This window comes from Chaetodon trifascialis, chromosome 7 (assembly GCF_039877785.1).
Source record: "Chaetodon trifascialis isolate fChaTrf1 chromosome 7, fChaTrf1.hap1, whole genome shotgun sequence".
Lineage (NCBI taxonomy): Eukaryota > Metazoa > Chordata > Actinopteri > Chaetodontiformes > Chaetodontidae > Chaetodon > Chaetodon trifascialis.
The window spans coordinates 27627843-27655433 of NC_092062.1; the positions used below are offsets into that span (position 1 = coordinate 27627843).

Consider the following 27591-nt stretch of genomic DNA (forward strand, 5'->3'; position numbering starts at 1 on the left):
TGTGCGGCTACTTCACTTACGTGTTATGTTTTTGGCCTCATGTGACAGAATCATTTGAGGTGAGTTCGTACAGGCCGGCTGCAGAGACGCGCGTTAGCAGGAAGTTAGCACATCATGAGGTTTATTACAATAATAAAGGGAGTGAATGAAAAAGCCTCTGTGCACTCTAGTTAGTAGTTGTAGTAGTATGTAGTTTTACTTCTTATTGTTTTCTCTAATGTTGTCTCTTGACCGCTTCACTTTAATCAGACTAAACGTATCAAGAGTAAAACAAACCCGGCTTTTTAAAACACTCTTGGTTGAAGTCATTGCCGTGGCGTTCATACACACAGGCTGCATTACACAGCAAGCTTCATCGCTCATCCAATTTACCAACATTTTGACAAAGCAAAGACATAAAAGTGTTTTTACGAAGACTAAAGACTTGATAAATCCCCATTCAGAACAAGCACAGCATCAATCCCCCACCACCAATGCCCCGTGGGTACCAGAGACCGGCCCGTCAGGCGATTAGCCCGTCTTACGTTCCCGGTGATCGGATTAGACGATTCCCACAGTCTAGTCTGAAACTACTCCCGACCCGCCGCTCCGGAGAGCATCTCAATATCCAATTTCACAGCTTTCTAAACCTGGATCACAGAGGCTATTTATTACTGTCACAGGCTTTTGTGTTTGGGGTGGAGGGGGGCTTTTGTGTTTCATCTGCTCTCCGGAGGAGGAAGATGATCAACGAGAGAGTAAGAGTAATGAGTGAGGAACCAGTGGCGTTGCCTGAAAGCCCCCCAAAAAACACAGCAGCCCTGTTAAATTAGACCACGACGACGCTTGTTTCAGCAGTCAGCAGCTTCTTCTTCTTCTTCTTCACCTTTGATCCACACGCCGGGGTGACTGCTGCTGAAACAATTATGACCCCGGTGCGTGTCCTACAGCACACTGCAGCGTTTCTGTAGTTGTTAAAAAAGAAATGAAAAACAAAAAGAAAAACGTCGACGTGAGTCTGGATTTGGGAATCGGAACTTCTGAAAATGGGGATGTTTTTGGAAGTTTTTGATTACAACCCAGAATTGTGTTCAGGAGTGCAGTAAAATAGAGTTCACTCTGTGATTTTGGACAGATGTAGCCTTTGTGCAAGTCGGATGGCCAAAATAGTGCCTCCTAGATAATAAAACCATTTATAAGGCCGTCTTAAACTGGACCAGCAGCTGTAATAGGTGCTTCCATTATAGAGGCTTTATAATTTCCCTGCTTTTTCCTTTTAGAGCCTCTGTTGTTCCTCTGAATTACCCCTGAATGATTTATGCTCACTGGTCTGGCCACTGATAGACCCTGGCAACACAGATAGAAACACACTTAGGGCTTTTTGGTGTGTAAACACACTGTATTAAAAGCCAACTTGTTTCAAACAGCCAAACACATTTGCCACGGCGGGGGCCGCTCGGTGTCATTTCGCTCGTCAAACACCGCAGTGTCACAGCCAATCAGGGGACTCCACCGGCAACACAAGCCATTTAACCTGAGCAAACACAGTGTGTCACGAAGCCCGAGGATGACTTAAGAGCCTCAGCAAACACTGGCGAGAGCCATCGGGCACGAATCAAGGCGGCCCGGCTGAGGACGAGTCACTCTCGTAATGGGTTTGTGATGACTCAAGATCGAGCAGCCATCTGTTTGTTACAGTGGGGGAGGACCACAATTCACAGTTCAGATACACAGAATATTAGCCGGTAGTGCAGCGGAGGAGGGGAGGATTTGGCCGGTGGTACAGGATGTAAAGCATATGTCCATAAATGGTAAATATGTTGATAGCTGAGGCCCTGATCCCCTGAACTGGGGCCAGATAACAGGATTTGCATGGTGATTTTCAGCCTCAGTGACAGAACATCTTCAAAAGGTGTAAGACGAGCAATCCTGCAAGTGACCTTAAGATACAACAAACAGGTGTAAAACGCTGCAGTGGCCCATCAACAACTCACCGCTGACATGAAAAGCTCACCACGTATTTAAAGTGCCGAGGCGTTTGCATGGGATTTCAATGATGGGACTTTGAATAAACCGCAGTCATTTGTGTCCGGTCTGTAACCGTGAAGTTCATTTGAACAGCAAAAGTCAAACCACATGCAGCCTCAGAGGCCCAAACTGGTTTGTCTCGGACACGGCCGTGACCAGGACTTCAGAGTCTGTGAAGTCATGTAAAAACACTCCACTCTAAGTAAAAGTCCTGCATTGAAAATTTAGCAAAGGAAAAGTAAAATATTAAAGAATTATCAGAAAAATCTAACTGAACTATAAAATACTCATTATGAAAGCAAATTGGCCTCTGTGTAACATTATATTACTGGATTATTATTACTGATGCATTCACATGTAAGTGGAGCTAATTTTACTCCTTTTACACTCTGTTGGATGGTTTCATTTACTGTATAACAATTAACTGTATTCTATATGCTCGTTAAAGGTCATTAACTGTAGCTGTTGAATAAGTGTTGTCAGGTAGAAGTGTTAAGCAGCAAATCATTTAAACATTAGTTTTAATTAGTACTTCACTAAAATGTATTCACTTATTTTACATGTACTGCAACAAAGTGTATAAAAAGATTTTAATTAACTAATTGCTGTTTCAAAGCTTCATCCATACATATTCGATGCCAACAATGACGATACCAACCAATGACTCAAATTTAAATATAATTTACTAAACAGCCTGTAAAAATTCCACCATATTTAAAGGTACTCTGTGACACTTTCAGAAAATCCTTCATATTAATAACTCTGGTTCATGGTTACACCCCGTAGGATTGAGCAAGCATCACCACAGACATCAGCCAAAACATCGACGCAACGTACACTAACACTGAATGCTGTAAAATAAATTACAATGATATTTTCCTATTTTTCCTATAGTTTATTTTATTTTATTTGGACTACTGTCTCCATACTAAGTGGCTTGCCATTTGTAAATTATTTTACACAGCAACCAACCAACCAACCAATGAAGCCTTGCATCGCTCTTGGCTTAGCTAGTAGAAAACAGTCGCTGGTTATAAATCTTTGCTTTGTATTATTACAGCATTTATTGTTGCGGAAAATGTGTAAACTAGCATCAGGGGTCACGTTAAATGGTGTATAATTTGGCTAACTAACATATCCACTGAGACAGTATTTTGCAAGAGATAAGGTTAGCAAACCAGCGAGCAGACGTTAGCCAGCTAGCTGTAACTCAGCTAAGCTTCATGTATCTGGCTTGCTTTGTGATGTTAGCTGATGATATAATTTACAAATGGCAAGCTGGTCAATTTAGCAGCTGGTGTCTGGATGAGTTAGTTGTCATTATTCAATCAAGATGACAGTATTTTGCCACGTTCGCTAGCTTGCAATTCATCCGCATCCATTAGCAAGCTAATGTTAGCTCACATTAGCCAGTTGAAAACCATCACAGTATGTTTCACAGGCTACACTAATTTTTGCTTTGCCTTTGGACTTTGCGTTGTGTCGTGGCGGGTGCCAGCCATTTGTTGACGTTATGGACTCCATTTCTAAGATAACGCAGGTGTTGCCACTGCAGGGAAGCAGAAGAGAATCACCTGATCACCCCTCAAACATACAGGATGTGAAAGTCTTGTACCTGCTTTTGAGATTACAGGTGACATTAAAAATTAGGTTACAATACGTGAAGACACGTGAAGGTCATTAATATGGATTTTTGCCATTTTAGAGGGAAAACCCAAATTAGAAGTGTCATTCATCATATTAAAGCCTCACTGCTGCTTTCAGGCTTTGTATATGTCAGATGAGATGCTGTTAAATATCCTCAGGGAAGCAATCAGGTGTTTAAAGTTAAGGGCAATTCCCTGCACTACAGACAATCAATAAAAATTCTCAGAGTGGGAACTATAATAGGGTTTGCTCGTAACCTGCTCTGACAAATTAAGGCAAGTAGTGTTTTTTCATTACTTACACATCCGTTTTCATTTTTCCCATCAGTGGAACCAATTAAACAATGCTTCCTTAAATTAGTCATTGATTTTTAGCAATAGTGTCACTTTACAGAAGGAAATAATAACTTTAAGGGAGTGTTGTTGTTTTTCTTTTTTCATTACTGCCAGTCTTGTTAAGGACAGAAGCAATTCACCTACATGAAAAAGTGGTGTCTTAAATTAGCCATTGATTTTTCCCCAGGTGTCACTTTGGTTAAATGCTTTGAGGTTGGGAGTTTTCTCTCCAACCTGGAAATTGACAAGAGCCTATAACCTATTAGTCTTCACACACACACACACACACACACACACACACACGTTAGCTTGTTGTCTTGTGTTTTGTCACTTCCACTATGTTAATTTATGACCTAAAACTTTCTGCCGATAAAGAAGTGATAAACGGTGAGTTTAGTGTGGAAATCATCACAGAGCTGCATCTTTCTATCAGACCCGAGCGACAGAAAACTGTGTAAAACGCTTCAGGTAAACGACGGATCGCGTAAAACATCTGAAAATTGGCGATCACTTGTTTTTCAGAACTATTTTATTAAAGAATTTTTGCTATTGCCAATCCCATCCCACACACGTGAACCTCGACAAACAAAACTCAGACTGACCAGATTCTTCTTTTAATGCTCAAATTGAACAAAAACAAATAAAAAAACAAAGTTAAAATAAAAAAAGAGAGAAAACCAGAACAGCAGGCCGTAACTGCCGCACTCCTGTTTTTTTTTTTCTTTTTTCTTGAGACTAGAAAATACACTTACAATTTGAAGCAGCAACAAAATGTGCATTTATCTGATTATACAATGGAACACTATTTTTGTTAGAACATGAATTTTTTTTCATCACATTATAAAACTCTAAATATTTCTTATACTTTTTTTTTTTAACCAAAAAAAGCAACTTTATTGATGGCAAAGCAACAAGTTCTAAGCAAAATATACACCTCATGTTCCCCTGCAACGAAACAGGAAAAATCAGGGAAATAAATGTGAATTTGTTTTTTCTTTCTTAATTTTTATTCTTTAAGCCAATAAAATCACTTGTTTTTTTTTTAATTTGGGGATGCAAATAATATCCTGAATGTGCTGACTGACTGACTGCTGTGTCCACTTTAACTGTACAAACACTTTCACCTGTAATTCATTGAAAAACTGAACATCAGAAGGACAAATGAATGACTGCTGCTTTGACGTGTTTCAGAGTACAAAGGAAAAAACTGCTGTTTACAGTGAATGAGTTATTTTACAGCGGCCTGGAGCTTCACTGATTATCCTAAACTCGGGCCGTTCACATGTGATGCAGAGGAAGTATTTTCATCAGTACAATTCGAGTGCATCCTTGTGTGCCGGTCTCATCTTTACTAACCCACGAGGTCTTTCAGCCATCGAAGGGATGATCCAGTTCATGCCGCAAAAACACCTACGGGATGAGATCTACGCTTTGATTGGACGAGGGGCAGAGAGGTGCTGTGCTCAAACCGGTGCTGAGGCAGGTCTCACTGAATGGAGCTAAACGTCTCTTTTATTATCACATCACTGTTTCAAGTCTATAATCACTTCACCATTAAAGTATCGTTACAATACGTTGCCAGTATTCGTTTAAATGAGCATGAAAGTACAGGACGGCCGTCTGAGGACAAACTAAAGGACGGTCGAACAAATGCGATCATCCTTCCATTCGCTGCACGTGTGCAGACAAGACTGTGTCTTTTGCAGGAAGTCAAAGATTCAGTCCTCGGGTGATGGCGTGAATGAGCCGTCGAGTCCTGTCTCACCGGGGCGCCGCATGCTCCAAATCATAAGAATAAAAAAACAAACAGAAGGATTTCCACATTAATGTACAAACATAAACAGCGGTTAAAAGAAAAGCACATAGCTAGCCCCCGGCAGGTTGACGCCGCGCCGTTCCTGTCCATAAAGTGCACTCTCCATCCTGCTGTGCGGCTTTGACGTCGTGAAGACGAGAGCGAGAAGGAGGACGTGTTCGGTGAGAGAGACAGAGAGGAGGAAGCTCCGCTGCGAGTGTGTGTTCAGTCTTTCCCTGCAGCGACTGTGAATTACAGGACATGACAGTCTCAGGTGTATGGACGGAGGAGGCGGGGGAGGGGAGGGGAGGGCTGTGTGTGTGTCTGTGTGTGTGTGTATATGTGTGTGTGTGTGTGTGTGCGCGTGTGTGCGTGGGGCGGATGTTAATAAACGTAGCCCTCGCTGTAGGGGTGCGGCTGGCAGTAGGGCCCCTCCTGTACGTAGGCCATGTTTTCGTCAAAGTGCGACAGCGGCACCGTGTCCTCCTCGTTGATCTGCCGCTCCATGTCCGTCTTCAGCACCGGCCGCTGATTGTCGGGAAACGCCATGGAGAACAAGGCCTCGGGGTCGCACACGAACTTGTAGACGTATCTCTCGCCAGCCACCTGGACGGAGACGGACAGGACGAAGAGGGACATGAATGGTAGTATAGAAGTATAGAAAACTTTTTTAAAGAATACTACAAACACTGCAGTAATACTGTGTACTGTACGGCCGCAGCAGGACGCGTCCATCGAGCTGCTTCTCTCTATTTTAACGCAGCTGGCCTTTTTTTTTCTCTACGTGAGGCTTCACCGCCCTCCAACAAGTAAAAACTACACAGAACTGTGTAAAAAACGAGTCCACTCTGTGAATCAAATACCTCATAGTTCCAGAGGCAGAGCAACCTTTTCCACACTGCACATTAAAATAATCAAATCAAGCTTCCTGTAGCTGAAATAACCTCGTTCATCAGTTCAGTCCCAGTCAGTATGACCTACACCTCCACCCCCTGCTTCACCAGCTGCATCACTGAGCTACACTCAATGTGCACTGAGCACGGCTGACATCAGCCACATGAATCTGTGCAGCAGGTAGAAAAAGGTGCGCCGCCTGCGTCACGTTGTGCATCGTGGATTTCAGTGGAAACAAAAAAATCTAAATGACCACAAATGAGGAACAAAATTCCTGCATCAAATACAATCGTTTGTTGTGATCTATCAGAGGGTAAAAATGATTTAATTTGTCATCACAAGGCGACAACTTCGAAAAGCAAATCTCTTCAGTGTCTTCATGTTTATCGATAACCGACTTTTCAAAGTCAATTCACAAAAACGGCTTCAAGCCAAGAGAAATTTGTGAATCCTCTGACACCAACCTGATAAAGGGAAGATAAAACCAAATGTTTAGTCAATAATTTTTAAGTGTTTTGTACTTTTGGTTGCAGGCACATCTCTGATCTCTTCGGGGGTTTAAGCACCCTACAGACCAACTCTAAGCAGGTTTTGACGTGTTCACACTGGAAGAGAGATTAAATAAGGATTAAACAAAAAGAACATTTTTGAGTGTGTTGTCTGTGTTCACTATTCACCGACAAAGCACAAAGGAAACGGAGGAGCTGCTCACAGCTGGAGAAAATTAAATTGAGGATGGTGGTGAAACAGCTGCAGCGACACCTCCACAAACAAAAACAACTCGGAGAAATTTGTTAAATTTAAGCGTCAGTGACGTTTCGAGCTTTCAGCTTGGTTGATGTTGAAGTTTTGAACCACTTCATCTAATCTTCATCAGCTTTACCCTGTTTGAGAGGCTCCACCTCCTTTTATGAGCTCTCCTGGGGAGGGGAGTCGACGCATGCTCCTCCTTTAGCACAGGTGCTGTCAATCAGGCCATTACTGTGCACACAAGCTCCGAACTTTTCCTCTTTCACCACTGAGCTGTTTTCATACCAGCAAAGGTTCAGATCATGCTGCTCGCTCTGTCTTCTGAGGTTTCTTTTACCTTTTGCATGATGCCCTTCTCGTAGTAGTAGCGCAACGATCGGCTGAGCTTGTCGTAATTCATCGCCGGTCGGTTCTTCTGTATCCCCCACCGACGGGCCACCTTTCACACACAAACAAACAACACACAGGCCGTCAGTCAACAGAAACAGAGCAGGAGGCCAAAACACGTCAGACGCGCACGGTCGACCTGATTTCCTGACGAGACGGCTGCGGCAGCTGAAATGTTAAACAAACTTATTAAACCTTATTTTCCTAATAACAGTAATTAGAGTGCGTCCAGCCTGAGCAGACCTGATCAGGGATGTGTTCATTAGGAGCTTGTCACACACCCAGCGGAGGAGGCAGCAGATGTTACAGCACCTGTCTACCAGACCACCCACCACCCGGCCTCGCCGTCCAAACCCACACTGCTCCTCTCCTGCGCACACGTTCGCTCGACTCCTCGTGTTTCCTCTCCTCGTTTGTTCATCTGTCTGTTTTTCAGGGATCAGAAAACATCAGTGGATCTGCCGTCTTTTCTGGCTTCACCTGCCCGTCGAGAAGGCAGAAGCCGCTGGCTAACGGTTGTCTGCGGCGCCCCAAAGCGAGCGCGTTTGGTCACCTGATGGCATGAATGGGCCCCCCTGTTAGCTGCAGCTGGCCCGTGCCTCTATACACCGTCGGGCTGCGTGAACCTCTGCCAGATACCCCTCTATCTCCACTCCCACCCCCCGCCTGCACCCTGCATCCTCCTCCATCCCCCAGCAGCGAGCGACAGTGACTGAGCCCACTGTGTGATGTGGGCGCACAGACCCAGCCTCTGTTTCCATTTCAAAAGGCCCAACCGTCAACATGGGTTTTATTTTTAGGAATCTGTTCAGTGAAATATTTAGCAGGCTCTGGCCTGAAGGGTCAGCCGGCTGGAAAACAACGATTATGGCAAAGCCAGACCCGACCTGACCGCTTTAAGAGCAGACAGCATCAAATGTTCACCTTTGACGTCGTCTAATTTCACCTGGGTGCCTCACACAACCTGTTTCATCCACGCACACACACGACTGTAACACGCTGAGCCTGAGCGGCAACTAACCATAAGTTGTTTGATATTTTACATTTAACAGTTTAATCTTTCCAGAAAATGTCAGAAAACAGTGAAAAATGGTCACTGTGATTTCCCACAGCCTCAGACCAGCAGCAGATATTCAGTTAATGATGGTGAAAATCTGACAAAAGCTGAAAATCCATCCAAAGTTTTTCTCAATTTTCTGTCCACTGAAGGAGTCAAACATACGTGCAGGACGTTCCCTTCAGTTTGCAGTTTCCCCGCTTTGGGCCGAACAAATACTCAAAAACAGACGGTTTACGCTGGTTACGCTCACGCATTCGGACCCGTGTAGCAGAAATGTTGGAAAATGTTTTATTGAACGTTTCGCAGTGCACCAGCTGTAGCTTGCTGGTCGTTCACCACAGTTATGCTGCATTCACACAGATTCAGGCAGACAAACTGTTGAATGGCAGGATGGCGAAACGTATGGCATCAGGCTGCTGTGGTGATTCTGCATCGTTTACAAAGAATTATTCATTATTAGATGCATTATTCGATTAATTATTCATAATTAGCTCCATGTTGTCCAGCTCGCCCATGTTTTCCCTTTGTGTGAAGAAGCTACATCCAGCTATAAATTCTGTCGTAGAGGACAGAAAAATGTTCAAATGTTTGAATGCTGTCTATGTCACCCTGCTCTCATCCAATAAAATCACATCCGGTTTGCCGTCCGCCTCAATCCCTGTGCCTGCAGCATTAATCAGCTCATGTACCGTCGCTGCTCCACTGCATAGCAGCATTACAGTTACAGTCAAACGATTAGCATCAACCTGCGTGAGAAGCACTTCAGATATTCACAATGTGGCTCCTAAAGACAAGCTTTTCATTAATGTTTGTTTGTGTTCTGTATGTAAAGTGTCCTAAAGTCACGTTAAAGGCCCTTTACATCACATGAATCATATTAACCATAAAGACTGGAGATAAATAAATGTAAATATACGTAACGATGCTCCTCTGAGCCTCTCACCTCCTCTGGCTCGATGAGTTTGAACTCCATGCCGCGGCCGGTCCAGGCGATGAAGTGGGAGTTGGACGGGTCGTCCAGCAGAGCGACCAGGAACTGCCAGAGCTGCAGGGACCCTCTGCGCTGGTACGACGGGCCCTCGCGGTACAGGCCCGCCTCCTGCTTGATGTCACCTGCAGCACACACACAGCACACACACGGTGTTTCAGCAAACCTGCACGTGCAGCAGTGTTCAGAGCAGCGTCTGAAAGCCTGCGACGCACGCCGCGAGGACTCACCTTCAACCTTCTCAGGCACCACGCAGGTATCGTCGTAGAAATGCCTCACCACTTTGTCAAACATACAACCTGGAAAACAGGATAAATAAGGAGCGTTTGATATGACACTGAGCGAAAATCCAAAGTGCACCATCACAACACTCACTGGAATCATCGTCGGTACCTTCAGTCCTGTTAGTGTGAGCCAGATAGCCGTCTTGCCGTAAGTAGACAGAATGGCAGCTAGGCACTTCTGCTGAAAGCCAGGCGAGAGTGGGAGAGTGGGTGTTAAAGGGCCCGAAGGCAGCATTAAGAACACTATCTCAGTTATCTGAGAGCAGTCAAAGCCTGTTCACTCAATGCACCACTGGCTCTGATTAAAGAACATGCCCTCCAGCGCCAGCATCACAATGGCTCCCAGCCACAGGCGAGCTCACTACATCACAGCGCTCGTACACGCTCCGAGCGCCTCCACTCAGAGGAAGATTTACTCCAGAATAAAACACGCCGGCGAGTGAAAACACAAGCTGACATGATGTAAGTTTAGGCGTGATTCGAGGGCTCCAGATAAAGCTGAGATCAAAACTACACGGACCTGAAGGTGTTAGTTTCTTTCTCTTTTTTCTCTGGATGGTGTGTAACTGCAGCGTGTTCGCTAAACACAGCTAAACGTCCATTTAAAGGTCCTTAAAAAGCAGTTTTCTGGTTCAACACGTTCGTTTCCTGTTTTTTTCCCTCAGCTCTTTTCACCGCTTTGAAGTGGGCGGGGCTCACTTGGAAAAAGATGATGTCACATATTTTCACGCACCTATCAGTATTTAGCAAGTCAAAATGTGACGACGGTTGTTTGTTTGTTTATGTCGCAGAGCTGCTGTCAATCAAATCAGATCAAAATGCACCAACACGGTGAAGCAGATGATGGAACGCAGCTAAACACTTAAGTAAAGTATAACTTTGAGGTACTTGTACTTTACTTGTATTTACATTTTATGCCACTTTAGAATTCTACCGCGCCACGTTTGGAAGCCAGTGCTGCACTTTTACTCTTATTAATACAAATACAGAAATAAATTATGATGTGTTCACGGTGGACTAAGCTTCCAAACAGGATATGAAGTCGTTCAAACTGGCTCCATGTTTACCATCTTAAAGTAAAGATCTTTCTCTCTGGCGACACCGCTGGTCATAAGCAGTAATTGCAGCTGACCTCGCTTGACGCTGACGTTAGCTCACAGCGCTAGCAGAGAGCAGAAAAACCAGCTGCTACCTTTACTTAAAAGTACTTCCTGCACCACCTGTGAGAGATGAACTAAAATAAAATTAAATGTGTAAAATATCAGTAGTTTTAAAACTGTTTTAAGCTCACATCCAATCACACAATCCTCTAAAAATTACTTTCACTTTTGCACAGAAGTACAACAGCATTTACAACACTCGTCTTTTACTGCGTATGTCAGAACCTCCCACAACACAGACATCACGGCCGTGGCTTGTGATAAAAAAAAAAAAAAAAACAGGTTACAAAGTGAATGTTCAATAAACAGACTGAGGCCCTTCATTTAGGCCCATAAACATTTCTGAACTTCATCAAAGTAATGGGCTTGTGGAGGAAATTGCAGCTAATGAAATTACCAGCTCCCCTCCCATCCTTTCCAACAGGCCTGCTCCAGTCAACAAGCTCCACTGTGACTGCTAATAAATTCACTCTGATGCTCCATCTCGGATGCACAGCAGCGGACACGACAAGACTGTAAAACAAAAAACACGCCTCCGTCTCTTTATTCATAATCTTTACAGCGAGCTCTGACCTGTGCAGTTCACTGCAAGGATGTGTAAAAAAAAAAAATCATACTGCAATTATCCACAGGTATCACAGTGAGGAGTTTAGTGATGATGTGTTCAATTTTCACTGAAGAAATAAAAATTTTTGCATTCTTAAATCTGGAGAACAGAGTTTCTGGGCTGGACCACACTGCTTCATTTATGATGTCACTCATTTAGTTTTATCAAAAGACTACAGCTCCTGCGACTGCACAGTGTGTGTGATTTACTTTGCTGCTGTAAAATGAACATTTGAGATCCTGACGAATGTCCAAACAAACGACAGCTTCGCCTCTTTATCTAAAAATGAATCGCTAACTGTTTTTATCAGAGATTAACTGTTTAGGCCAAGCTTCTTATGTGTGAGAACGTGTGACTGAAGACCTCAGTTTGGACAACAGGAACTTCTTTTTACATAATTTTTTGCCCTTTTTAGAGAAAACAATTGCTAAAAAATTACATGATAGATTGATCATGAATAAAAATCGTCAGTTGCAGAGCTAATCCTGAGGCTGCAGCCTGGTAGCTTGCAGCTAGTTTGTCAGAAACAAACATTAGAAGTCGCTCGGTCTGAAACGCGAGCTTCCACTGCTCCACAGTTTCCTGACAAGATCTGCAGAGCTGCTGCTGGAAAACAAAGAAAGCCTGACAGGACAGAGAGCAGAGAGAGGCCCGCAGTGTGTTCCTCGAGCTCATCGTCACGGGAAGAAGCTGCCTTTCTCCCTGACCGGTCACGCAGACTCTGCTCCGGCTCTGCCTCTCCGGGCTCCTCTCTGTCCCCCTTGTGAATGAAGCCAGCAGTCCGCCGTATGTTCATTCATGTCCTGATGTAGCCTCGGGCTCTGCGGAGGCCGCGGGCTGGAGATTAGGTCCCTTTACTCTGTAACTAAAGGGAGCGGACAAGCGTGGGAGGGCGGATTTTGGACTGTGACCAGGCATAACCCTCCTCCGCCCTCCGCCCCCTTTTCTATTAGAGCACCACAGGAAATGGCGACCGGCGCAGACACCCAGTCCAACCAGATCCCCGGCCCTAATAATGGGCAAACTCAATAAACGCCACCCCCTCCTCCCGTGTCTTCTCCCATTCCTGAAATGATAATGCTTTGGCAGCAAAAAGCAAAACAACAACAAAAAAAAAACACGCCGCTGTTGCTTCGTGCTGCTTTCACTTACCACAGAAATTCAAGGTAAAACACAAACAACAGCACTTTCCAAGCCCTCACCTGAGTCGTAGGTGAAGTCTCTCGGCTCCTGTTTGATCATCATGGAGGCGGGGTACGCGTGGGGCAGCGGCGCCCCCATCATGGCCGGGTGCTCGAACAGGGGGTCCTGGTACTCCTGCTTGAAGCCTTGAGGAGGGAAGGGGATGTTGGGCTCCGACATCTGCCTGTGGTAGATGGGCCGGCCGTCCCGAGCCATCATCGGCGGGGAGGGGAACGAGTGGCACGGCTCCGAGAGCTGACGTCGAAATCTGAGCGGGACCAGAAGGTCAGAGCAGACGTTATCAGAGTCAGAAACTTCATTTTGTTTCCTCTGACACTGTTTTCAGAAGAGAATGAAGGCATTGAATGCAACGTTAGCAGGACAGAGCACACATTACATGACACTTCTTTACTTATCTGATGCATTTAAGTCATTAGAATAAGAAATAATGTGCGTTCAGAGGTCCACCTATTAGCTTTCTTGATTAATCAGAAAATTGCTCATCACAATTTCCTGTTATTTGCCCCAAACCACAAAATATTCACTTCACTGTCGCATAAGACAAAGAAATCAGACAATACTCACAAGCGGAACGCTAAAACTAGACAATATTTGTTCTTGAAAAATGGTGAACTGGCTCTCAAACAGTTGCCGTTGCTGACCTCCAAAAGTAATTTTTTTTCCCCAAATATCAAGAATGAATTGACAAACTTCTCAAATGAGATAAGAAATTTAAGTAAAGGAAGCAGGAACACCAGAACAGAGGATGAATGAATGAATATTTCACCCATTTTTTAAGAAACAGCAAAGTGTGAACTTCATATACACTGACAGAACGTAATGATCGTGATCTGAGCTGATTTAAACACAGAGTTTACAAGAGAAACTCAGCTGCTGTATCCTGTGAACTCGCCGCCACCAACAGAAAACAGACATCCAGCCCTTCTATTATCTAAATGACGGTCACATGACGGGACTTTATTTTAAGGCCTCACAGGCCAAAAAGTTTGGGAAACAGATCAGGAATTCTGGCCTGTAGATAGCAGTCTGTTGGCTCCTCCCACTGTACGCTCTCTCAGCCAATGAGATCCGCTGTACGTAAACTCAGATCTCCGTCTGCTGTGACCTTATTAGAGTCCTCTGTGAGTACGACCGCCAGCTAAAAGCCCCACATGTAAATGTGATGTAAATGTAAAAGGCTGCGGGCGGCAGTACCTGTGGTCCATGGAGTAGGCGTTGTCAGGGAGCGGCTGCGAGGGCGGTATGTGAGCGTAGGTCCTGTCGGGTTTGGGTGTCGGGGCCGCCGTGGGTGAGGCATGGTGGAGGGGGGACACTGGGGTGCTGCAGGGGGGCGTCACTGGGCTGGAGGGCTTCATTCCTGCAGGCTGCTTCTGCTCATAGGCACTGTGGTAGACAGAAGAGTCAAATGGGATTCTAGTCTGACTCATATGTTTACACGCATGCTGCTTTAATTTGGCTGCAACTACAGGAAGATATTTTAGACACTAAAGCAAATATAGAGAAGGATTTAAGAAATATATTAAGTTACTTTACTTTTGATACTACAGAGCTCCACGTCAAAGAAATCTTTAAATTAAAAGTCATTACTACAAAGTTAACTTGAGGTGAATGGTTGCTTTCCTGCGCTTCACATTGTTAAATTTGTGCTTTTTAAAATGGAGTTTGGTACAAGTGTCCGATATTATTTTTATTATTATAAACATGTTAAATTTGTTCTTTTTTAAAGGGAGTTTGGTACAAGTGTCCCATATTTATTATTATAAACAAGTTAAATTTGTACTTTTTTTAAAGGGAGTTTGGTACAAGTGTCTGATATTATCTGTATTATTATAAATGTTAAATTTGTACATTTTTAAAGGGAGTTTGGTACAGGCGTCCTATATTATCTGTATTATTATAAACATGTTAAATTTGTACTTTTTGGTACAAGTGTCCGATATTATCTGTATTATTCTAAAAGTGTTTCGTTTGGCACACATTCATCCTACACAGTATACTTTTTTAAAATCAAACGTTAGCTCAGACACATGCTGACGTGGACGGATGTATTAAGGAACGTTGCACCACCTCTTGGCGTACACTGTGGAGATTCTGATGTAAAGCAAAGCTCTGCCAAATGCCAGACTATATTTCTGAGCAGAGGTCACCAGGTGAGCAAATGAATCACACATGATTCACCACTTATGTAACACAGTTTCACGACAGCTCTATGCACACAAGGTCATTAGACGAGCTTGAGTCAGACTGAATGTCACGTACTACAAATCAGACCAGCTCGAGAGCTTGTCACTAGATGCTTTGGATTTACTTGGAAAAGAAAAATAAGTAAGTACATCTAATTGGAAATGTTAGAGTGTTTGCAAGGTTATCTTAAGATAAATGAAGATTTACGACTGAAAGTGAATAAAAACCTGCCAAATAAACAGAAGCATAGAATATAAATTGTGTATTTGAGGTGTTTTGTGCATTTGAGGGCACACCTGACGTATGGGCACTTCTCTCCATACTGGAGCTTGAAGGGCCGGTCCTGACTGCAGTTGGAGCTCAGCTCTGAACACGGGCTGTGCAGCTCCCTCTTGATCTTCAGCTGCAGTCCGTGGAAAGCCACTAAACGCCGAGAGGAAGACAGATGAGAGAAGCTCATTTAGAAACGTGATGACAATGAAGCGCCTCCCTGTCAAACAGCAGGCTGGGATCAAATAATGTGGGTTTTGAGAGCAGGCGTGAAGGAGGTTTCCATGTTCGTGCTCAGCCTTTTTGTATGTTCGCAGCAGAATGCTGTTCTTGGTAAATACACATTTACACTGTCCCTGCACTGAAATTCAACTTGTTTTTTTTAGAAATAGCAGCTGTTTATGTCAAGTTGAGTCTCCACCTCTTTCCTCAGTCGCTTCCTACAAACCATTCACAAAAAAACAACAACAAAAACAATCAAATCAACATATTTTGGGAAGAAAATGCTGCTGGTTCAAATCACTGTGACTGTCCTTTATCCATCAGATCAGACAGTATATGAAACAAAAGGACAACGCTGTCAACCCCACATGCAGCAGCATGGATGTGTACAAGCCAACACTGATGAAGAGAATTCATGACGGATAAATTTAGTTAAGTTAAAAAAACTGAGCGTCCGTCCACAAACACGTCTGACATTTCAGTCCATCACTGACACAAACGACTCGCTTCAAATCTCATTTTCCTGACGGGGACTCTGTTGGTGAAATATGACAATCATAAAAGCGGGTGTGCGGCCGGCGAGCTCCTGCTTTCAGATGGCTGTCAATACGTTCCAGACGACAACAACGGGGCTCATTGATCTGGGGGGGGGGGGGGCTGCGCTCTCTACCTATGGCCCCACAGTGAGCCTGGTGCATCTGAGGGGCTGTTAAGTGCCTGATCAGTCCTGATTAACATCCCATCATCTCAAGTCATGATCAACGCTAATCCGATTGGCTGCGCTTCTGACCAAAACCCAGTCGGTCAGAACAAAGTCGGGCTCGGGTTGCCTCGCCAATCGCCGTCTCACCGTGACTGCACACGAAGCGGCGGCATTTCTGGCCGAGGAACAACCTTTTCCTGAGTTAAAAACATTGAATTTATGAATGAGGAAAGGAAATCCATCGACTCCCGGTCCAACTAAAGCACAAACATTTAGACGTTTGATGACCCAAAAGAGTCAAATCTGCGGTTTGGGAGTGTTTTTCTTTCAAACACAGCCGCAGCCTGCGGACCTCTGAGGCTGCGAGGGGCTGAGAGAGGAGGATGTTTTGGGGAGTTTTCTCACGGCTGACTGACAGCTGCCGTACGAGCAGGGGTCGATCTGCCAACACCCCATCTGACGCACAGCAGAGCCCCTGGGGGACGGGCCACACGGGCCCGGCATGACAAAGCTCAGGGGTTGTTCGCAGCCCTCGCTGGGGGCCTGACCTTTCCGGGTCATCGATCGGAGGTCAAAGAGACACTTCCTGAGGGGAGACCTTTGACGACGCTGGCATGGCAGAGCCTCGTTAAGGGCTTACGGAGTCAAAACAATACCTCCGTTTTGTCTGTGGTGATCACAATCAGGGTCACTTTAATTACCTGCTACAACAAACGTACATTCAGTCCTTTTTCTTCTGGTTTCATCTCATCTAAAGCTGGTCTGCACGACTTTCAAACATCAATTTATGGGTCAATTTACGTATAAAATGAATGTGTAATGGCTATAAAAACGCTTTGTAAGCGTCACACCAGCTATTAACGATAGCTTCATGTGTGCTGCAGCACAGGGCCTTAAATTAGAAATGGAAATGTCACAATAGATTTCGTCAGCGGGGTGCCAAGGTACACAAATCAATAGCGAGGGCATTGCCTCTGACTGAAACAGAGACTTCCTTTTTAGTCCAGAATGTCATGCCCATCACTGCTTGATTGCTCTCATTATCTACATATTGATTAACTAAGATGGTGGGGTGTTTAAAAGAAGAAGCAGTTAGAACAATTACTGGGTCTATTCTGAATGCAAATGTTGTTTTTTTTGTTTTGTCTTCTGTGCCATTAACTCAATTTTTTTTTTTTTTGGTGTTTGCTGCAAAGATTCAACAGAAATCTTTGCTTTAAATGGAATAAATAACGTGCTCACACACTGGAAACACAATTCTTTGTAATTCATTTGTTTGGGTTTTTTTTACATTTTCCTTCAAAACTGGGATCTGGTCATTAAACTTAAGCTGCCGTTTTTCTGGCAATCCTTTCCGTACATTATCAAAGAACTCTTGGCCCCAAACGTTGTGTTTTCTCAGGTACAAATTGTGTGTTTTGGCAGAACCAGAGCCTGCGTTTGGCAGATATTTCTCCAGTCCATTCATAAAAAAAATACAGGTCTTTTGGCAACAGCGAAAAACCTTCCATTCCATTTTCACCTACTGTAGGTGCTCGCCGCTGCTGTTAAATGATGGAGGCTCAGATCTGTTGGTAACGTGTGGCCTCATTTTACACCTCCTCTACTCCTTCGTTCCCTGCTAAGTTATGCTAATGGTAAGCATCTGTGTTGGAGTTTGAGACAAAGAAAATCCTCCTTTCTCCTCCTTCAGCCTGAGGACACTTTCGCTTCCAGGCCGCTCACATGCTGCTTCTGTGCTGCGTGGACGGAGAGTGCGAAGTCGACATTGAGGGAAACCGCCAGCTTCTCCAGAGGCCGGAAAAATGTAAAATAACACTTTCAAACCTGCTCTTCTGATATTATCTTTGACGCTACACAACTCCTCAACGCAGATTCTTTCTCTCCTTTGATTTTTATTTCAGAATCCCAAAACGTTCTTTAATTTTGCTGCAAATTGCATTAAAGCAGGTGTAAAACCAAGAAAGAGCTCATTCACGAGTACAGACAGAAACAGCGTTCGGGTTAACGTTTGGGGCCATTCTTGTTTTTTTGTGGTACGTGAGTTAAATACATGTTTTTTTTTATATATTTTAATGGATTCAGATTCTTGAAAATTAGAATCTGCAGTTCATTAAATTCTTGTCAGAATTTTTTTACTTTGATAAAATGGCTCCTTTGCTAAAGCTACCAACTAGCTAGCAAAGATAGCAAACTAGCGAGCGAACAATCAGGCTAACAACAAAGTGGACCGATGACTTTTTGGCTAACGCTAACCACGTGACCATTAAAGATATTTTTCAGCATATACAGTTAAAACTAGTTAAATTTACATTTGGTTCAAATTAAATTTGATGTCGACATCATTTACAACTAATCAGTTAATGCTTATGTGAAGGGTGACAAAATGTAATAAAAGTAAAAACAAAAAAATCAAAAAAAGGGTAATTCTGCTGTTATTCTATGTTTCTTATTGTCAACAAACGATGATGGATACTCGCCGACAGCATCGCCTCGAGCGCATTCTTTCAAAGACCGACCACAGATCTTTAAAAAACTGGAAGCAACGCGATGCTTCAGCCTTTGGATACGCAGGCAATACTTGATAGTTGGATCTATTTACTGTCAGTTTCATGATAATAAGGAGAAAACAGTAAACTCCAAACCAAAGCTGCTTTGTTGCAGTCGTGAGATTTAACTACCTCCACCCTCACTGCCCTTCTCCACCCGCTCTCCTCTCTATATCTCCATCTCCATCCCTCTATCTCACCGCCCGTTCCTCCACCTCTCGGCTCGGTGAAATCCATATGGGAGAGCTGCCGGCTGGGATGCCTGCTCGAGCGCCCAACCACGGTGCCCTCACCCTCCCGCCATCTGTTAGTGGCTCTCCAGTCTGCTGCAGGTTTGCCAACAGGACAATTCAGATGGTCAGCAGTCTCCTGCCACCGTGGCCACCCACCCTGGCTACCTCTGAAGGACAACGGGACAGTCTCGGTGACCTCTGGTTCTCCACTGTAAACCGCGCCGTTCCTCCATGTTGGATTTTGGGGTGAGCTAATTCACACCCAGTGGTCGGGTCTTTAGTTTACTGTTGTGTCTCAAATCGAGTCAAATGATGGAGAGAATCTGAATATTTCAAGGACAAGCAGGAGGATGAATCTTTGTTTTTACACCCTCACGACTGTAGTTCGGTTTGTGGAGCAATAAAAAACAAACAAACAAATCTATTAAAATTTTTCATCAGCCTCAAAAAAAACAACAACTAAAGCAAATCAGAGAAAGACCCTTAGATTTAAAGGCACGCTAAAGAGGATGAGCCTGTTCTCTTCATCCTGAGCTCCTCAGGTCGCTCGTTTCAAGGTGTACGAGAACTGACGGCAAAGGCAGAGAGAACAAGCAGACCCCCCCTCTGGTTTTTAATCTAGGAAACCAACAGGAACCAGCTCGAGGATCTCAGGCTGTCATCTGGCTCGCAAGGGGTTAAAAGGTCTGTGATCCAGTTAAATGCCAGACCCATTTCTGCTTCATCCTCCCCAAATGTTTTCTCCGACTGCTCGGATCTACTGTAAAATCACACGACCTTTTCTCCTCGTCACGTTTCTGTCTTTCATCCAACTTTGTTTGCAGGTTAAAGGGCGTTGAGGACATTGGGAAGACTTGTTTTCCGTCTTTTCTCACAGTTTCATGGGCGTTTTGGCTCATCTGAAAGACATGTGCTCGCTCTGGGTCCCACTGAGCTCCACTCACTCCATTTCTGTCCCCACCTTGGCACATCTTCCTCCAGAAGTGGGCCGTGCCAAGTCACCAGTCACTGTGCAACCACCGTGCACAACCAGGTGAAGTACTACCTCGTCCTTATTACTGCGGACCTACGCTCAGCTCAGGCCGGGCACTGGAGGAGTTTATCAAACTCCTGGGGAGTATTCTTAGAAATAGAAGTTTTTTCTCTTGCAGGAGAAAGAAAATAAATCATACTTGCTTTCATGCAGTAAAATCCCCACTGAAGACCGGGGAGTGTACCAGAAGGCCAACAAGCCTTCAGCTGAAAAGGATAAATGTAGAATTTACTAATATTACACTGCCTGATTTAGAAAATCTAACCACACTGGATGGTTTGCACAAAAAGCACTTCGAGGAAAAGGTCATCGAGGAGCATTTTTTTAAAGATTTTATTTTAAAAAAAAAATTCAAAACAGCCATCAATTGACAGCAGTTTGGCCCACCTGGATATAAAAATATCACTTCAACCCCGTAAAAAAAAATCTGCCACAATATTTTGATGTTTATGCAAATAAATCAGGGTGCAGTAATATCTCAGTGGTGGTGAGAGGTGCACGAGCGGCAGAGGGGAGGCAGAGACGGTTATAGAGACAGAGGCACCCCCCACCCACCCACCCACCCGTGCACCTGTCTGCAGACCCGCAACACTGCTGCAGCTCTCCAGAGAGCACTTGTGCGAGCAAAGGTGAGGGTACTGAGAGACACGGAAAAACACACACCGCCACATGCACTCTCCCCGAGCACAAACACACCGAAGGAAAAAAAAAAAACCCACGACAGATGTTGACACTAACGCATGCACAAACACACAGAGACGCAGAGGGAGAGCGGCGTGGTCGCGTACTCACAGTTTTCAGTCTGGAAGTCTGGAACGAACTGCTCGTCATTGTCGGGAACTTGAGCTGAAGACACAAGCAGAGAAGAAGAAAGGGAGTGATTGTTTCTGATGTTGATGGACAACGCGGCATTGATCACAGCTCTCTGTAGTCCAACACCCTCCTCTGGCGAACAGTCTCCCGGGACGCTCGGCTGGCCTATCCTGGCTTTGTTTAAACACAGCCGAGGAAAATATGTTTTACACAAAATCAGGGCAAGAGGTACTTTCTTTGACGCCCGTGTTTGTTTTTTAAAAAAATGTGTAATGAGGTTTTATATGCTGCAGCAGCTTCGCAGTCATGACAAAAAACATTCACCACGTCGAGTCGTTTTCATCGACGATTAGATCTCATGTTTTCAGAACTTGTGATAAAAATACAATCAAGATGATTTTTCTTGACAAAAAAGTCAGTTTAGTACCAATTCTGGAGCTTTCGGTCGTGTTAAACACTCTACCTCAGCAGATGAATTGTAGGTGCTCACATTTCCATTTTTCTGAGCTCTTTACGGACGTATCGTCAAAATTGGCTTAAATTCAACTAAATCAAATCGGATTTTTCTTGATTCTATGCAACAATCCGCCTTGTTGTATTGAAACAGACTGACCAGAATCAGAATCGATCACGTTTTAATAAAATCAGTCTTTCATGGCTCCAGAAGAGAAAAAAAATCACAGCAAAACCGCAGATCTGACCACCTGAACGCACAGAATAACCTTGAAATGATGTGTTTTCTGTCATTTACTAAAGAAGCTGTACGATGAACCGTGTTTTCCACCAAACGGCAGCCTGTGAGGGAGGTAATATTTTGCTTTTGGTGACCGTCTACCTCCTCATTCCACTTCCTGAGGTCGCCTCGTCCATTGACTGCTCGGCAGCCTCGGCTCTCACTCCTTGCCAGCAGCCAAACACCCATTGTTAGCAGTATCTAATTGGCTTCTTCCCTACTGGTGAATCCACCTGTACCTACCGAGTTAGGTCTGTTCCAACGCTTCACCTGCGCCTCCAACGCCCCTGCACTCAGGCTAATGCTAAAATAATGAAGCCTGCTCCGCTCCGGCTCCAATTAAGCATGTACATATTTATATCACACGTATTTACACTTGGTGACAGTTCTCCACGTCCCTCAAGTTCGACTCTCTCTGGCGAAAAGCAAAAGGAGATTTAAATGTGTCATTAGCACGTCTATTTATACACACAATGAGGTGGATCCTCATTATCACAGCATCAGTAACATGTCTCCACATGTCTGGAGATCTTCAAAAAAATCACTGATTTTCCCGTTTTTGTCGCTCGTGATATGATCGGGGATGTTTTTTTGTTTTTTTTTTCCAGCCAGAGGTGTGAATTGAGGAGAGTAAACAATCAACAGATCAAGAGGAGAAATTGCTGCATATTTTCCAACAATGTCAAGCAGGTGAAGAGAACAGCAAACAAAGACGGAGCGATGGCTTCAGTCCAGATTCTGCTCTACCTCAGAACAAGTTTTTTAAATACTACTACTACTGCTGGTGCATCACTCTACTTTGTTGTGTGCTCTCTTAAAGGGCCATGACCTGGAAATTTGAATCATATATTAAAACAAATATAAAGGAAACACTTTGACTCTAATCAGACTTTTTTCCCTTCAGTGCTCAAAACCACAACATTCAAATCTGCCAAAGCAGCACAATCGTCAAAAACACAGAATCAAACAGCTCCCATCTCATCATGATTACTACACAAACTCCCAGAAACTTCACAGAAGCTCACTTGGAAAGAGACAAAGAGAGGAGAGATGAGAAACAAAACAAAAAAACAAAAAGGAGGCAGCAGCGTGTCCAAAAGGAAGTAGAGGATGGATGAGTCACCGGCCTCAGTCTGTGAATGAGCCAGCTGATCCCTGCAACTAACTCCTGGGGAGAACGGCAGAGCTGGAAACCTGCCGCCATTCACAAAACAAAGCAAAAAAAAAAAGAAAAGAAAGGAGGGCAGAATGGAAACAAGGAGCGAGGATGAAAAGGGAGACGCTGCGAAGGCCTGAGCAGGAGACACTGTTGGAGGTATTTCCTGAACCAGCGCCGCGTGCCAGCTCGACTTTTAAACAAATTCAACATCGTGTCGGCGCCGAAAGCCAAAAAAAAGTGATGAATCGCTAAAGAACCAGACTTAAATAAGTCCGGTGAAGCGGGCTGGGGGTGGAGGGCAGAGGTGGTCTGCGGGTGTCAAACACACGCCTGTCAGCTGACGAAGCCCCTCAACCTCTCAGAGTCGGAAATTCAGTCCGTCTCTCATAATTCCTCCCTTTGTTCCAATTACCTGAACTAATAAATCTCAGAAATGGGGAGGTATTCCTTTTCATCTTAATGGACAGGAAGTCATTCATTAAACGTGCACTCTGGAAGCGTACATCATCACATTGATCCATGACAGGCAGAACTGTAATCTTTAACAGTAATACCTCTTATCAGCCGCCGCCGTCTCTTTTCTCACTTTGGATGCTGAAATATTAAAATCGTGTCTTATTCTTTTACACGCCCTGCGGTGAGCTGGCGCGCCGCCTCATGATCTGACTGCTGCTCAGAGTCGGCTCGACGACCGTTTCAAAGCATACTTTCCATTTTTTAAAAGCTTTGGATTGCACTGCGAGCATTTTCAAATGTGCTGAAGAATAGATGGAGCGTATGAATGATTCACCTGCGAGGGGTGCCAGCTAAAATTCCTCCCGACACTTGTCCCAGGCGACGTATGACGGCTCAATCCCGATTTTAAAAAATGTATTTAAGTTGATTCAATTTCACTCCGCACTTGAGAGTTCTACTTTACAACTAGAATTATGGCTCTACGACCCGAGCGCTCACTCATATGCTCAAACAGGTATTTTTGTGGGGCAGTTTGGCGTTTTATTGTGGCGAGGCGAAGACAGAAAAGCAGAATTTTAATTATTACAAATTCAGATTGGCTTGTTTTGCACAAATAAAAAGGTTGAAAAAGGCTGATATTTGTGCCTTTTTAAGCAAGATGTTCTCATCGTTTCTAATCATTCAAATTTCAGTTAAAGCACTAAAAATAACCCCGACAGCAAAGTCACACGTGAAAACTGATTTTTTCACCAGTGTCACATTTTTCACATGAACTTGAAAATTAATTTTTGTAAATTAACACAAACTTTTTGTGTTAAATAATTAGGTTTTTCTCTTCTTAAACACTGTATGTGTATAATAATACAGTGTCACAAAGGGAAGATGCACTCTGGTGTTACTGTTGTGATAAAGTGCATAAAAAAAACAGAATTTTCTCCAACGCTTTGGTACATTTGCAGAGAAAATTTATACATGTTAAAACTAGCTCAAATCATTCTTTCCAATCAGATATATGACTTCCGTCTGTTCATCTTTCACTCTGTCTGGATTTCTGGTTTAACTCTGACAGAGAGAAACAAAAACTACTTCCAGTAACTCTGAAAATGTTCGACTTTGCACTCTAAAATACAAAACTTGCGCTCTGCTGAGGTATAAACTTTCAGACTGCATGCAATAATCAAAACAAGCTGCTTCCTAGTGAGATGCAACCACAAAAGTCAAGCAAAGGAACCAAGTGGAACATGCACATGCACATAAAAACACCGAAAAGTCAAGAAAAGATGAGCAATATTCACCACTAACCAAAACTTCGGTGCTGCAGACACGGTGGAAAGAGGACACTCGCACTTAAATCCTGAAGCATCACGTCTCAGTTAGACCACAATGAGCAAGTCTTGCCATCAGAGAAAAAAATCAATTAAAAAGCAAAGAAATGGACAAATATTTAAAAAAAAAAAAAATCAACTGTCGCTTTGAGAGACTGATTCTGGTGGTTTGGAAGTCTGCGATTTAAAAAAAAAAAATTATAGATCCATTTTTTTTTTGTTTGCCGCCAAGAAATGAAATTGAAGAAGACAAGGTGATGGTACAGCTGGAGAAGATAGAGAGGTGTGCTGAGAGGAGGCGAAGAGAGAGAGAGAGAGAGAGAGAGAGAGAGAGAGAGAGAGAGAGAGAGAGAGCAGAGGAGAGAGGGAGTGAGAGAGGAAGCTGGTAGGCTACAGCAGAGCTCTGGTGGAGGTGGAGGTGGTGGCGGCTGGCGTGCAGCGCGTTAGCTCCTGCCAAAAGCAGAAGAGACAGTGAGCGTCGGAGAGCCTTCTCCTGGTAATTTGTGATGACACTCTCTGGGTAGAGCCTCCTCGGTCTCCCTCAAGACCCCTCGCTCGCAGTCTCTAATGTATGCATGACACACAAGGTGCCTCTTCCACACAGGCTTTTAATTGGACTGCGACGCTAGGCAAGTAACTCCAGGCAGCTTTTTTCCCCCCTCACAACCTATCCATTTTTACCCATCTCTCCTCCTTTTTCTTGCTCGAGATTTGAAACACTCACCTTCTGCCAGCCAAGTCTCCTGCAGCTGACTGAGGTCCTGGAAAAGCTCTGGAGGGGGAACCGAAGCAGAGAACAAGGATTGAAGGCAGTTAAAAAACACAGTCAAAGCCCGGGAGAAGCATCAGAAACAACCGGCTTCATTATGGCGGCTGATATGCTGTCAGAGCCGCTGCAGCTCAGCGGGCACGTGAGCAGCTAATAACAAGTCAATTTGTGTCTCTGACCACTGACGGAGGCTTGTGAGAATCATCACAGGCCGCCGTGTTGTAATTGAGATTCTGTAGTTAGCAGCACAGGTGGCCACAAACCAATTGAATTTTGCTAAATGTTTAGGAGCCGTGAAATTAACTTCTCCCTCTGCCCTCTGCCTACCTTCAGTGTCCAGAGCCAGGTCGGACTTAATGAATTTTCTCTTTCTGTCATGCGCCGGCCTCCAGCAGCTCGTCGTCTTTTCTTGGAGCTTCTGCGAAAAAAGAAAAAACAGAAAGACACAAATCAATTTTTTGTTTTTCCTGGCTGGAGCATTGAACCTGCTGTTGGCTGCAGCACACGTGTGACTGAAAGAGCAAATGGAAGAGCCTCATTGATGCCTGCACACTTCTAAAGCCTGACCCCTGCTTCACTCATCAGATGTAATTAAAAAGTTGTAAGGTGGTGCACAGCCAGTCACACTGTGTACAGTGCAGTGGGCACCTTGCTTATCTTTGATGATTAAACGAAACTTAAATGGTCCCTGAGGGAGAAATGAGTCTTGGCAGCAGCAGAGAGAAAGACAGAGATCAAGATAAACACAAAGTATGAGAGAGAAGAACAATAACAGCTGATGAGGAAGATCTGTTGTCTGATTTCTTCTGTTGTTTCGGTCAGTGATCACTCACTTTGGAGTTGCAATAAGGCACTTGCTGGTCGTGAAATCCATCCATTCTGCGCCGCTGTGGCTTTAACTGACGAGCGATCTGCAAAGTCTCCTGTCCGGTCACCCTTCAAAAAGCGAGATGGATGGAAATCAGGCAGAGAGAGGACATGATCTCCCGGTTTCTCACCTCGTCCTGAGTTAAAAGAGCGACCTTCAGTCATTAAGGCACAGTTCAGGAGCCTCTACTGTTTTCAGACCGACAACACCTCCGGCGATGCTGCAAAGTTAAGTTGACGATCTGCAAATTTCGTGCGTAAACGTGGAGCGCGCTGAGCTCGAGGGGGCAGCGGAATGGTTTACACGGCAGAATTAACTTATGAAGCGCAGGATGAAGTGTGAATTACCTGGTGAACTCGCCTTCGTCCGCGTGCAGAGAGCCACGGAGCGGCTGCAGGATCTCCACAGTCCCGGCTGCTGCTTGCGCCTCTCCCCGCTCACCGTGTTGCTTTCTAGCGGCTTGGCATCGCCTCCCGGGGCCTCCCATGGAAACAAGCCGCACTCCGCTTCCTATTGGTTGTCAATGTCTTTCACTGGATCAGATTGCTGGCAGTCAATCACGCACGGCTGCGGGCGGTGAACACCGGAGAAGGCGACGGTAGCGTGGAAGTGTCATGCGCTTTTTTTTCTTTTCTTTTTTTTAAGTTTGGACTTATGATAGCAGAAAAGCAGAAAAGCACAGCAAAACAGTCAAACCTCAACGTTAATTTTCATGCTTTTCAAAGTTCCACATGCAAACTGCACCTGCACACCCCCTCCTCACACAGTGCTGCCTTCACCCTCTCCTCTGCCTCCGGTTTTCACACAGTGTGTACACACAAACACACTCCTCACTCCTCTGCCGGTCAAGTTTGTGTCCATGGAAACTGTGTTTTGAAGAGCCTCCAGAGGGACCCGCCGAAGCGCCAGCTCTCCCCGCTCCTGTAAGGGATACATTGTTGGGAGTGCCGAGGACCCGCAGAAGGCGCTGACCTGGAAGTAAAGCACAGGTCACCGCGGAAAGCTGAGGAGGGCTCCCAAAAAACAAATGCTGCTCCCCAACACACATGGAAGTGTCCTCACTCAGACCTGAAGTTTTAATCAGGCTGTTTTTCTTATTTATGATCATGCAGTTATTTACATACACACAAGGGAGCTAACAAAACACACAACCAATG

General features: G+C 44.4%; 1 protein-coding gene across 6 annotated transcripts; it reads right to left on the reverse strand.

Moving 5' to 3' along the window:
• Nucleotides 1-4500: 4500 nt before the first annotated feature.
• On the reverse strand, nucleotides 4501-27357 carry etv1 (ETS variant transcription factor 1). 6 transcript variants are annotated; one of them, XM_070967222.1, is made up of 13 exons: nucleotides 26782-27256; nucleotides 26400-26502; nucleotides 25894-25984; nucleotides 25522-25569; nucleotides 21104-21157; nucleotides 15598-15724; nucleotides 14312-14500; nucleotides 13117-13364; nucleotides 10257-10328; nucleotides 10094-10162; nucleotides 9819-9988; nucleotides 7766-7867; nucleotides 4501-6390 (listed from the first exon to the last, which is right to left on the reverse strand). In XM_070967222.1, exons 1-13 carry the CDS (start codon nucleotides 26919-26921, stop codon nucleotides 6169-6171), a joined length of 1635 nt encoding a protein of 544 aa, XP_070823323.1. In that variant the 5' UTR covers nucleotides 26922-27256; the 3' UTR covers nucleotides 4501-6168. The 6 variants fall into 6 exon arrangements, with proteins under 6 accessions (XP_070823323.1, XP_070823324.1, XP_070823327.1 ...); XM_070967223.1 differs by having other exon boundaries at nucleotides 10257-10325; nucleotides 26782-27053; XM_070967226.1 differs by lacking the exon at nucleotides 26400-26502 and having other exon boundaries at nucleotides 26782-27357.
• Nucleotides 27358-27591: the final 234 nt, after the last annotated feature.